Raw genomic sequence first — 12,893 nt, 5'->3', positions numbered from 1 at the left:
AAAACTGCATTCTTGCAGTTAAATACCCAAGCCTTTTTTCTTCAGTGCAGGATACAATCTCCTGCATTTTCAGGTTAGCTCGTTACCTCCTGGCTTTCTCCATTTGTTTCAATTGTTTGAATGAATTCTATCCGTTCTGTGAGTGAATAATTGTAGTCATCATGGGTTGTTTATGTGTGCAAACTCCAATGGGATATCAGGAAACCTGTTCTAGTTTTAATACTGCACTGAATATATTTAATGCATGCTATGGCCGTTATCCTATTGGACCACTAATACATATTTGAGCTGTTTCCTATAAGTTTGTTACATTATACCTGTAGAAATCCTATGTAAACAAAAAGAACATTCTAACTAGCATTTTAAACACATGTTCCTTTGAGACTTCTATCATAGCCCACTTAGAATTTGATTTCCGTGTGACAAATAGTATTCTTTTTTTTTTTCTTCCAAGAAGTCAACTGTGAAATCTATTGCAGGATATCCAAAAATTGTCAACATGGGAGATAGCTATGACGTCTCTGGTTTTAGCTACTGTAACATGTTTTGCAGCTTTACCTACTTGACATCCCTTTAAATAAAGCACCAGCACCACTTTCAAACAAATGTTCTCCATATCGGGGCCAATGGGAAAAAAAAATGTCATAGTATTGCGGAAAAACGTTGGGTTATAGCCCATCGTTTTTTTTTTTTAATTTGAAAAATTGCGGAGGAATTGCGGAGTGTTGCGGAAAAACTTTGGGTTATAGCCCATCGTTTTTTTAATTTTTTTGAAAAATGTATTGCGGAGGAATTGCGGAGTGTTGCGAAAAAATTGCGGAGTATTGAGGAGGAATTGCGGAGTATTGCAGAGGAATTGCGGAGTGTTGCGAAAAAACAATGGGTTATATCCCATGTTTTTTGAAATTTTGAAAAAAAAAGTTAGCCTCGTTTCTCATCATTTTGGACCGTGGGCTATAGCCCATATCGTACGGCATACTATGGCACGCCGTTTTTCATCATTTTTGAGGATTTGAAAAAAATGAAAAAAACGATGGGTTATAGCCCATGTTTTTTGAAATTTTGAAAAAAAAAGTTAGCCTCGTTTCTCATCATTTTGGACCGTGGGCTATAGCCCATATCGTACGGCATACTATGGCACGCCGTTCCATTCCACTGTAAGACACTCACCCATGCAGTATAATAAAAGGCAAAAGTGTAATTTCTAGGTTTTATTGTACAAAAGGAAATCACAGAACATTCCAGGTTCATTTAGCACATCTAGCAACTATGGTTGTGAGTAAGTAAGAGGAAAAAGTGGTTGCCGCACCACAATACTCAGACAAAAACTTAAGTAACAAGCTCTAGTAATAAAAGCAAAGCAAATGACAAACTTACATCAAAATGTAGATTAAATTGAATTTGCAAAGCAATAAAAATGACTACTGCAATGTACAGAACTATGCGGTTAAGTGTCGACATCCGGTGAACTGAAGATTGGGCCTTCCACAAATACAAAAAGGACAGTCAAGGCTACGTGGAAAAAGCATATCTTTTAAACACTTCACATTTGAGAGTTCAAATGACGAGAAAAAAAAAAGAAAATACCCAATTACATAATGTTCACAATCAAAATGGAGGGATCTGTGTGGAGGCTATACAGTGTGGCAGAGGAAAAAACAGCTATGCACTTTAGTCGCTGACGTCCATGTCATCCTGATGGTCGTCGTCTCCATTGACCTTCGCCCGCCGCTCTGTGCCATTACCGTCACCCTCTACCGAATGAGGAGACGCGGCGGCAGAATCATCGGAATCCTTCCTGTCCACCAAACGCTCCTTGTCGCTATCGTAGCCTTGCTCTTCCTCGTCGTAGTCTCTCGTGACCTGTTGAGACACCAGTGCAGAATGTACGTTTTCCCCAGGGCTACATATAGTGGTGTTCAGTGTTGTTTTCATCGACTAAAACTATGACAAAGGTCTCCACCGGGAGGATAGGAGTGTGTAATATAAAGTAATATAAACATGTTTTTTTTGTTTGTTTGTTTCTTGCAACAATTTTCTTCATTTTGTTGAGGAAATGCAGAGCCAGATCACTCATAGCATCTCTGAGGATAGAATTCTGGATGTGCAGCATTTTGTACAAAACGGGGTACTCCTGAAAACTTTAGAAGGCAATCTTAGCTAATCAGTGTTCAATGTTTTTCCATGGCCTCTAGGGAGTGCACATACATAAGTTGTATACAGATGGAGTTATAGGTAAAAACAGGAATTGGCCTGTTACAGCACCACCGTGAGGCTGATTTGGGGGAAAAATATTGGCATGACGTTATGACGCTATACAGGCCGTTGAGGAATATTTGGGGCAGAGGTTTGTCGCTGGCATCCAGGGAGTGTGTGCGCACAGTTTGGCATGGATCACGGCCAACGGTGCCGGAGATTAGCTGATAACGGACGGACGGAAGGACGCACACGGATGGAGTGAAAACATACTCTCTCCCCATGCCTTCGGCCTGGTGGAGACAAAAATGTTCGTCGACTACCTTTTTACACTGACGAAAACTACATGAAAACTAAGCTACGGTGACTAAAACTATGACTATGTAAATATAGTGACAATTTGGTCAATACAAACTAGACTAAAATGTTAGGAAGGGACTAGTGGACAAGAGATCCACTACAAGTCATTTTACACTTGGTTGCATGCTGAAAATAGCCGATCTACAATATTTTCAGCAAGTGTAAAATCAGTCATGACGCCATCAAGGCCCGAGAAAATACATTTTAGTCGACTAAATCAACTGTAGATTTAGTCGATGATTATGATATTTAGTAGACCAACACTAAAACATTCCAGGTGACTAAAACTAAATGAAAGCTATTGAAAGCGCCTACCTTTACATCTCCTTTCTCTCCGTCAGACTTCCTGTCCTGCTCCTGCTGCTGCTGCTCGTGGTCCTTGTCTTTGCTCTTCTTCTTTTTGCTGACGGAGCGTTCGCGCTCCTCACGGATGCGGCCTTTGTCACTCCGGCGGTCTCTGTCCCTTTCCTTGTCCCTCTTCTTGTCCTTCTTATGTCTGGATGTGTGACGAGGAGAAAAACATTCATTTAAAAAAAAAAAGGGACACAAACAATATATATGTTAATGACGTTTAGAAGATTTGGAACACTTTCCTGGGGGTCTTTATGTGTGTAATATGTGGTTTTTAGATATTTTAGCAGTGAGCCCAGTGTCTCTGATGTTATGGACACTGGGCTCACCTCCTTCCTGGTCTACAATTCCCAAAATGCTTTGGTGCACTGCTCCTCCTTGTGGCTAGGGGGAGAGCCATAGATGGCCTCATTGGCCGCTGCAGTTCGTTGGGAGCGATGTGGGTTGAAGGAGGGGCGGAAGAATTTACACTGGGAGAGGAAGTACGCCGGAAGTGTGGAAGGCTACGTTACGTCACGCTGCCACTCAAGTGATTACTGGGCCAATCACAGCGCATCTTTTCCGGGACTTACAGACCCGAACATGCGCTTTGTGACGCACGCTCATGCTTCCGCGGGGCTTTGCGAGTATTCTGGGGAAGGTTTTGCCCTCCCTTGAGCACATACGCTCCAGAGCCCTCCCTTGAGCACATACGCTCCAGAGCCCTCCCTTGAGCACATACGCTCCAGAGCCCTCCCTTGAGCACATACGCTCCAGAGCCCTCCCTTGAGCACATACGCTCCAGAGCCCTCCCTTGAGCACATACGCTCCAGAGCCCTCCCTTGAGCACATACGCTCCAGAGCCCTCCCTTGAGCACATACACTCCAGAGCCCTCCCTTGAGCACATACGCTCCAGAGCCGTATACTACTACTATATGTCTATGGGAAGAGCCGTCTTACTGTCTATCAAAAACCACATATTACACACATTCTTTTACAAAAAAGGTTTAAGTGTCCATTTAACTTGAAATTGCCTTTGCTTTAACTCAAGTTATACTGACATTTTGTCATGTTGTGAATGCCAACGTGGAGACGGTGAATAGTATAAAACCAACCTCCGTGGAGAAGGAGACCTGGAGACTTTCCTCTTGGGGGACCTCTTAGGGGACCGGCTGGCACTGCGACTTGGTTTGCGTCTTCCCCTATTTAATGGCAGCATAGAACACGGTAATATAAACCATAGTAGTATTATGGTAGTACTATAGTAACTTCACTGAGTAGTAGTACTGAGTAGTAGTACTACTCAGTGAATTTCCAGGACAAATAAAGCCGGCATTTAACAAAATACCGGTATGCTTAATAATACTCCCGGAGTACTCACCGACTCGCACTCCGGGACCTCCTGGTTGTGCTGTAGCTTTTAGGTGGCGTTTTAGATCTCTTTCTGTGAACAACAATTAAGCTAATTTAGTATTTTTCATGAAAATCTCTGCATGTAGACTAGCCCAATAGCTTGGTTCTCAAACCATTTCATGTCAAAGACCCCCAGAATTATCTGTTTTTGGCCGCCGACCCCATCTGAAAAAGTGAAAATATGTTGTTCCAGGGACACCGCCAGAAGCAACGATACAGGTAAAAAACGTTCGCCACATTTTCAAGATTTTTCAAAAATAGCAGACCTACAAGTTAAGTAGGTAGTTTAGCTAAAAGTACAACATAATGCTTAAAAACACCAAAAGGGAGTTCCCGCCCCAAAATGGGGTTAAGTGGTAAAAGGCAGTACATTGAGATAACGCCGTTCCAAACCTGGTCCTGCTTTGAGACTTCCAGCCTCTGTCTTTGGAAGGGGATCTCCTCCTCCGTGGGCTGGTGGTGTGCCGTCTGCTCCTGGAGGCCGAGCGGCGCTTCGACCTGCTCCTGGATCGCCTGGAATTCAACACAAAACATAACATAACATAACCAGTTAACCCATTCTGACCCGAGTTCAGATTCTAAAAATGTCAGTCGCTCTTCGATTTAAAAAAAATAGCAGACCTACAAGCTCGGAGTGGCGCGCTATGAGCTTGTAGATCTGCTATTTTTAAATAGCTAAAGCATAACGTAATGCTAACACCAAAAGGGGTTCCTGTCTAAAATGGGTTAAGACACTTTCATCCTGCCATTAAGAGGTAAACATTATCTCAAAATCCGAGTCAAAGAATCTTTTCGAAAATGGAAAATCTACATGCAATGCCTTGTGAGATGATGCAGTAGAATGAAGTAGATGTTCTATTGAAGTATAGCTTAAATAATAGCTAACATGGTATTTTCAGAGTATATCATTTCCATATCTTGACTCATTGTACAACAAGAGCTGTGTGAGCCAAAGAGGTATTAGCCTCGAACACCTCTGCTTCACTCAAGATGAGAAATACGCAATTGTAAACCTTTTTTTCAACAGTAGAGATGGTTACCTGTGTTTTGAACGGGACCTCCTCCTTCTAGACCTTGACCTGGATCGGGAGTGCTTCTTTTTCTTATCCTTCTCCTCCTTCTCATCTGGAATCCCCATCAAAAAGAAAATGTGAATAAATTCATGTTAATGTCAATTAAAAATGTGGAGAAAAGGAATTGTCAAAACTCTGGTCACTCACTTGATGTATCGATGGCAGCTGAGATCAGAGACTGGGCCTCCCTGACTCTTTTCATGGCCTCTTCAATCTCTTTATTAGAGTCAGGCTTCATGCCTTGGTTCATGCTCATGCCCATCGCCATCTGACTCAGTCTGAAGGAGAAGACGTTCATCACAATTCCAATCATGAAAGGATGACTATCCTTCACCAGTGTCGTCTTTACAATTTGCCCTGCGCTAGATCGCCCCAAAAAGCGATTGTCCAATGCCAATCCAAATAGTTTAGCAACTGTTGCTATGCAGGTCAAGATTTCGCCACCTCATAGCCGTCAATGTTATTTTGCATGGCTGTGTTGTTGAAAACATACGTGGCCTAACGTCGGGAAAGTTACACGACTGATGGCAATAATACTAATGACCGTAGTCTTAAGGCCTATTCATAGTCTGGATTTTCGGTGGTAAGGTGACCACCGCTCCGGTGGTGAGGTGACCACCGGAGCTGAAATAACGTTGAGCGGTGGCGAGTAAAAACAGAGAGAAGGGCTGGAGCGGTGGCGGTGGTTTGCTCTTCACCGCGGCTCGTGACGTCATGTTGTAGTTCGGTGGACACCCCACCACCGTAAATCCAGACTATGTATGAGCCTTTACCGTGCAACATGAAAACTTGGGCGGTCGTTAAAAGTTGATTTCTCCCTCTGTCATTTCCTCGTATTTCTAGTTTATTTAAATAATGTCATGCACATTTGCCCAGTCAGTGCATAGCCTACTGCAGGCCTGGTTGACCAGATTTTAGAAGACATTTTGAAGGTTTTGCTTCTGAAATGATCCATTATTTATACGGAGAAATCCCGTCCTTTAACATGCATCTCTATGCGTGAGAAGGACAGCTTGACCTGTCTCTTCGCTGCTAATGTGCCTATTGGACAAGGACGGGTTGAGACTTTGGGCTAATTACCAATGGTATGTCATACAAATATACAACGGTAGGAGTTACACATTTTATATATAGGACCAACTTCTTATACAGACACAATCTTAAAGGGTAAATCACTGCCAAAAATAGCACAAACTATTTCTGATGTATTCATTCAACCACACGTTTACAGCTACTCACTTTGGATCTGTCATGAACTTAAAAAACTGATCAGCTGCCTGCAAGGAAATTGAGAATTAGTTTAGATAAAGAATGCATCCAACTGTGAAGACTTTGCAAGACTTAACGTTACGCCCCAAACAATGTCTCCTACCTGCTGATTCATATTTGGTCCCATTCCCGGGAATCCAAATGCAGCCATAGCTTGAGCTTCCATACTAGGACCAGCAAAAGGATTTCCTCCCATCTGAAATGTGTCACAGTGTGGTGTCAACCAGTGTTGTTTTTGTCGACTAAAACCAAGACGAAAAATGTTCGTCGACTACCTTTTTTCACTGACGAAAACTGAATAAAAACTAAATGAAAACTAAGCTATGACGACTAAAACTATGACTACATTGAAAATGTCGTCAAATAAAAACTAGACTAAAATGTTAGGAAGGGACTGGTGGACAAGAGATCCAGTACAAGTCATTTTACACTTGAGTGTAAAAATCAGTCATTACAACGGCATCAAGGCCCGCCAAAATAAATTTTAGTTGACTAAATCAACTGCAGATTTAGTCGGCTAAAATCGTATGATATTTAACAGGTGTTAGATATTTAACAGGTGATATTTTCCAGGTGACTAAAATATGACTAAAACTAAACGAAGTTTTATTCCAAAGACTATGACTAAACTAAAATAGAAATTTGCTGCCAAAAACAACACTGGTGACAACACTACCATGCCTAGAGTAGTAGCACAGTTTTACACTTCCAAGGTAAGCGTGAGTAGCACTTTCATGTTCGCCCCCAAGTTATACTTAAGTTATAATTAATTAGTTTCTGAAACATGGCATACTTCATTAGCACCCGGACACAACGCAACATTAATTTACGCCAAGTTAGAAATCCAAACGTTTGCGGAGGGGAAAGGCAAGCTGAACTCAATTACCTGTTGATTTTGCATTGGGTTGGGTGTTGGAAGTAGTCCCCCTCCCGGCATAGCTCCTGCAACAGCATTAGCTGGCGCCAACAGTGACAAAGCTTTAGCCTCATCTGGAATAGAGCCTATGGGAAAACAAACGGGCTATATTAGGCCAAGAAGACAATGTTGACTTTTAAACTACAGAGAGGAGAGACATTGTAAAAGAAAAGAAGAAAAAACAAAAAATCAACTTCACATGGCACCATTTTTTTTTCTCTTAATTAATGTATCATCTCAACATGGTTTATTACCTTTTAGATCTGATAATTCCCTTAATTCATTTTAATCATTGCAGTGGCATAACTATTTGCTGGAAAATATCACACTACTCCAATGAACACTGCCAAGAATATATCACCTGAACATGTTTTTTAAGTCATGAACCAAACGTTAGCAAGCACAGCGGCTTCTCCAGTGGGGGTGTGCCCTCAATTTTCATATAGATGTTTACTGAAACAAGCGACTCACGTTGGCGGCTTCGCTACTAAAAGCACACAGAGAAAAATCGGAGATACACAACACAAGAGAGAATTTCAGGGATTTGGCAAGAATACTTCACAGGCTGTCAGTTTTACTAACCCATAAAACAAATAGCATAGGATATAGTGATAATTAGACCAAACGATAAATAGAAAGAAATCTGGGTTAAGAATCTTGTGTTCTGTGCAATAACCTATTACTCTTACCTGTCACTGCATCAATTTACCTATCCTATGCAGGAACTGGCCAATTTGATAAATTGTTCAATTACCTTAATTTGCACTGCATTTTATATACAAAAAGTCCCAAATGCAATACAACACCTCAAAGATAATTCTTTAAAAAATATATATATCATCTTTCATAGAACACACATACAGCCTAAATACAGACACATTCACAACAATGACAACATTTCTTTTTTCATTTCAAAAGGGCACACTGGAGAGAGAGAATTTGGCTGCAGGAGACAAAACTGTTGGGTGGCATTTTCAGCAGGGCTGGTCTACAGGAGTGGCTGAGCCATGAAAAAGAACTGTAAAACACAACAACAACAAAAAGACCACTGTTAAAGAGAGAGTATTGCACCAACATTGTGTCATGTCGGTTGGGCATGTAACACAACTGACGACAAGATGCAGAAAAAAAAATCAACGCCGAAGAATGTACGACAAGCAGGAGGGAGTTAAGTAATTACTTTTAGCAGGGTTCTAATAAATGCTAGATTGTCACGCGTGCTTACCCACCCACCCACTACCTTTCTTTTTTTTTGGGAGCAGCTGAGCACTCACTGTGTTCTCTTACCAGTTAAGTTGAACCTGATCAATAGTACATGCCTCAGCTCAGTATATCAGCACTCAGTTTGCTGAAGTGCTGTACATCATGCCCTTGCTCACAATTTAAATAATTTGTTCTCAGGGAACAACATTTGGCCATCAATAAAGCATGTAGGGATGGTGCAAAAATGCTGCAGGTTGACCCCTAATTAATTAGACTATGCCTTTGATGCTCAAGCTACTTCATACAGTCGTAAACTACAGTACCTAGAAAGGGAAAATGAGAGAGAAAGACAAGGCAGAGAAAGAATAGATGACAAAAGAGAGAGAGGGATGGGGCTTGAATGCTTGCTGGCCTTTGCAAATGTCTACAATCCCCTGTTGGCAGGCAGAGGACCACTTTCAGCCATCAACGAGGGTGGCTGCTTTTTGCCTTCTCCACTACAAAAATCACACACACACGCGCACACACAAACACACAAATAACAGAGAGAAGTTTAACAGAGAACAGTGTGACACGGGGGAGAAAATAAAAAGCATGGTTAAAGTGTTTACACAACTTTATTCCTTCTTTCTTTTGAAGTGTCTCTGCGGCGCCCACAGTGTCCTACACCTCTGAAGCAGATGTTGGTATACTGTGCCTCTTACATGCCTCACAAACAGAGAGGTCAGGTGGCATCTAATGGCTTGTTTTCTTATATTCCCGCTGGAGTCAATACGTTATGGGTGGTGCTACCCAACCACAGTATACCAAGAATCTGATTTGGAAGATCTGCTTTAAATGCCTCGTCCATGATCTTGGGATTCATAATAATGGATATACTATGGACAAAAAATAAAACAGAAGAAAAAGGGGGGGGGGGGGTTTCTTTGATGGCATTTATAAGAGTATCTAAATAACCTCATACTGTAAGTTCACAAGTGAACCCCAGTCATCCATTCAAACCACAGGTGGAATATTCCAATTTTATTTTTTTTAAACTTCTTTTGCCTCACCATCCCAGAAGGGTGGCGTTTTTTGATCTGAAAAATGGGCACTCATTATATGAAGATAACTAGAACACAAACCTTCAGCAAACGGGACAACAATCAGTGCTCGGTCCACAAAGACGGTGTTGGTCAAATGTTGAGACACGCCCACGGACTCTGGCTGGTGGAACTTCACGAAGCAGACCCGTGAGGTCACTGGCATCTGTGAATCACTGTTGAGGGAAAAGGGAACATTATAAATAATAAGTTATAACATTATAAATAAAAACAGCAGAGCTACAAGCTTATAGATAGACGAGCTTGTAGATCTGCTATTTTCTACGAGCTTGTAGATCTGCTATTTTTGAAAAAACCTTTCAAATATGCCGCAAATCTTTTGAATATATATTCTTTCAGAGTGATCTTTGCTTGAGTGGGGGGGGAACAACATATTTTTTGATTGGGGTCGGCGCCGGCGGCCAATTACATATGATCTTTGGGGGTCCTTGACATGAAATAGTTTGAGAACCACTGACATAGAAACAGGGTTTTCAGAAAACTGCCAGGATTTGTAGAATCTGGTGTCAGGTCTAAATGGGTTAATATCAAAATCACGGCTGTATGAAGTGAGGGGCGCTCTTATCATTCATCATACATCATCTCATTCCGGCCAATCACAATTTGCGTCCTCACCTTCATCAATGTCTCTGTTACGCAATGTTTGTGTTTACACAAAAACTAAAAATGTGTCCATTCATCGTCGATGGCAGTTAATGTTTGTGTGTTGGGACACAAATTGGGTTATATACACCAAAAGCATAGGAAGGGCTGTCGCCCCTCAAAAACATAGACTTATATTTTTGAGGGGCGCTAGCTCCTCCTACGTACATCCAGCTTTTGGTTACCGTCCACAAACTTTGTCTTAAACAAACATTTAATTCCCATTGACAATGACTGAATTTTACGTCATAGTGGCTGAGCAAATAGGCATAGTGTAGTGTCTATTTTTACATCATCATGATGAGATGCACGATGATAAGAGCGCCCCTCATTTCACACAGGTGTGATAGTATTACTCTGCGACAGACAAATTAAATATCACTGTATATTTACTTTGTTTTAATGCGCTGCATTGTGAGTTTGTACCAGAGCAGCTAATTTTGCATTAACCAAAATGTGTTCATTTCATAAGCCTTTAATTCGCTACAGAGATTTGATCAGTCTTGATCAAAGAAAAGACCATCATAAATATATTTTCTCAAGTCTGACTTTTACTTTCGTATCCATGATATGCAGATGATGTCAGAATCGAAGAAATACATCTATCTATCATAGTCTTGCCAATTTGCTACAGAGATGCTAAGGGGAATTTTAAAGAGCTTGTTAAAAAATAACTAAATAACTAAACTTTCGTTGCAACAAGTGCAAGTCAAAGCTGCAATCCGGAACCAATTGTAATGAATCAAACGTTATTCTAACCCAACCAGTACAATATAATGACAAGCATATCTGCAATGGTTGGAGCTCGTCTCTCTCTCTCTCTCTCTACTCTTCCATTGAGAAATGTAGGCATTGGTGTCGGGTAGGACACCTACTACAGGTTGACTTGACAGTTGACAAGTAGTTCTGCCGGAAGCCAATATCAGGAGCAAAAGTTTAGCCAGTGGAATACAACCACCCTAAGGACTACTATCTGTATTCTGTACCAGAATACTATAATAGATAGATAGATAGATAGATAGATGTGACCTACTGCACATGTAAACACATCTTAAATCGGAGGGGTTAAATAGTCTTTTATTTAAAAAGCTATTTGTGACTGCAAAAAAATGCTATTTCTTTTTTTTTTAAATCCCTGTTTATAACGATGCAATGTGCTCCGTTTACAAAATGCTGTACCTCCTCCAACTCTACATACTTTCCCCATTTTCATTTTTTCGTATTTCGTATTTTGACACGTGCTTTGGCAATGTAAACGTATGTTTTCTCATGCCAATGAAGCTCCTTTGAATTGAATAGAATGAATTATCAATCTTGGCGGAGCGGTGGAAGTCTGGTCTCCCACGCGGGAGAACAGAGATCAAATCCAAGGGCGGACATGAAACACATTGTAGATGTGGAGTAAAGTTCGCCTGAGTCCAGACACTCTACAAAAGCCACTCTCAGTCAGTCAAGGCGGGCCTTGCTGACAGCAATGTTAGCCGTTTAGCAACCTTTTTAGCTGGCATTCTGGCTAGCCTAGCCTGCTGCAGGATTAAAGAGTCTAGAGAGACTACCCTTGCATTTCAGAGACAGCTAAACATTAAAGAGTCCCATCATAGATGGGAAATGCAAGCCACCATTAAAGCATCCACTTACTCTGGAGGAAACAACTTGAGCTCTTCGATGTTTCCGAGGAATCCGAAAAGCGTTCTCATCTGCTCCGATGTTGTGCTCGGGGACACGTTTGTTACTTGGACTACCTTCGTAGAGTAACTCATTTTCCCCGACTCGGAATAACCAAAACGGTACAACTACTCACAATAACCTCTACCTACACTGAGCAGCCAACACTATAGGCCAGATGGATAGCAAATTGACCCGAGTAAAGACTCAATAGTTTGCTGCTTTTTGGCTAGAGGATGTTGCGTTCCGCCGCCATGTTGTGACTGTGAGTCTCTGTCGTCAACCAAGCGCGTGCACTTTCAACTCTGCAGAGGAGGTAGAGCCTAGACCCCATAGTCGGCGGGGACGCTCGCACTGTGATTTGTTGGCAAAATCCAACCAGCCTATCACAGAACGGTCTATCCCGTCGAGCTATGGGATCTAGATGTTCGTCTTCCTACTCCTCGGAGCATAATGTTGCGTTAATGCGTTCACACAGGCAGACGCAAAGACGCAGCGTACCATAACTACCATTCATTGTCAATGGAAGTGGAAGCCAGCGATCGTGCGTTACAAAGACGCAATGATGCATGTAGCTGTTTTTTTTAATGATACTCATCATACTCCCATTCGTCTTTGTGTCTTTGCGTCTGGCCCGTGTGAACGCACTAATACAATAAAATACATGCTCTGATGCTCACACAGGCCATGACCAGGAGAGGTCGCTTGTGGAGAACGGGCAC

General features: G+C 41.7%; 1 protein-coding gene across 2 annotated transcripts; it reads right to left on the bottom strand.

The window, feature by feature from the left end:
- Nucleotides 1–1,196: 1,196 nt before the first annotated feature.
- Nucleotides 1,197–12,441, bottom strand: LOC308325582 (uncharacterized protein). Of its 2 annotated transcripts, XM_080778118.1 has the most exons (12): nucleotides 12,145–12,441; nucleotides 9,886–10,019; nucleotides 7,529–7,644; nucleotides 6,746–6,838; nucleotides 6,613–6,650; nucleotides 5,521–5,651; nucleotides 5,341–5,425; nucleotides 4,694–4,813; nucleotides 4,269–4,331; nucleotides 4,003–4,089; nucleotides 2,872–3,052; nucleotides 1,197–1,863 (listed from the first exon to the last, which is right to left on the bottom strand). In XM_080778118.1, the coding sequence occupies exons 1-12, from the start codon at nucleotides 12,264–12,266 to the stop codon at nucleotides 1,672–1,674; spliced, it is 1,362 nt and encodes a 453-aa protein (XP_080634244.1). In that variant the 5' UTR covers nucleotides 12,267–12,441; the 3' UTR covers nucleotides 1,197–1,671. The 2 variants fall into 2 exon arrangements, with proteins under 2 accessions (XP_080634244.1, XP_080634245.1); XM_080778119.1 differs by lacking the exon at nucleotides 4,269–4,331.
- Between the last annotated feature and the right edge of the window lie 452 nt (nucleotides 12,442–12,893).

This window comes from Protomyctophum bolini (genome assembly GCF_963924005.1).
Source record: "Protomyctophum bolini genome assembly, chromosome: 12".
NCBI classification, from domain to species: Eukaryota; Metazoa; Chordata; class Actinopteri; order Myctophiformes; family Myctophidae; genus Protomyctophum; species Protomyctophum bolini.
This window is presented reverse-complemented; position numbering and strand designations above follow the sequence as displayed.

Excerpts from the sequence above, each read along its gene's own strand:
- LOC308325582 (XM_080778118.1), bottom strand. The coding sequence starts at position 12,266 with ATGAGTTACTCTACGAAGGTAGTCCAAGTAACAAACGTGTCCCCGAGC. Across the intron at positions 10,020-12,144 it reads CTCAAGTTGTTTCCTCCAGA|TGATTCACAGATGCCAGTGA; the intron begins GTAAGTGGATGC and ends TTCCCTCAACAG. Across the intron at positions 3,053-4,002 it reads AGGTCTCCTTCTCCACGGAG|ACATAAGAAGGACAAGAAGA; the intron begins GTTGGTTTTATA and ends TCACACATCCAG.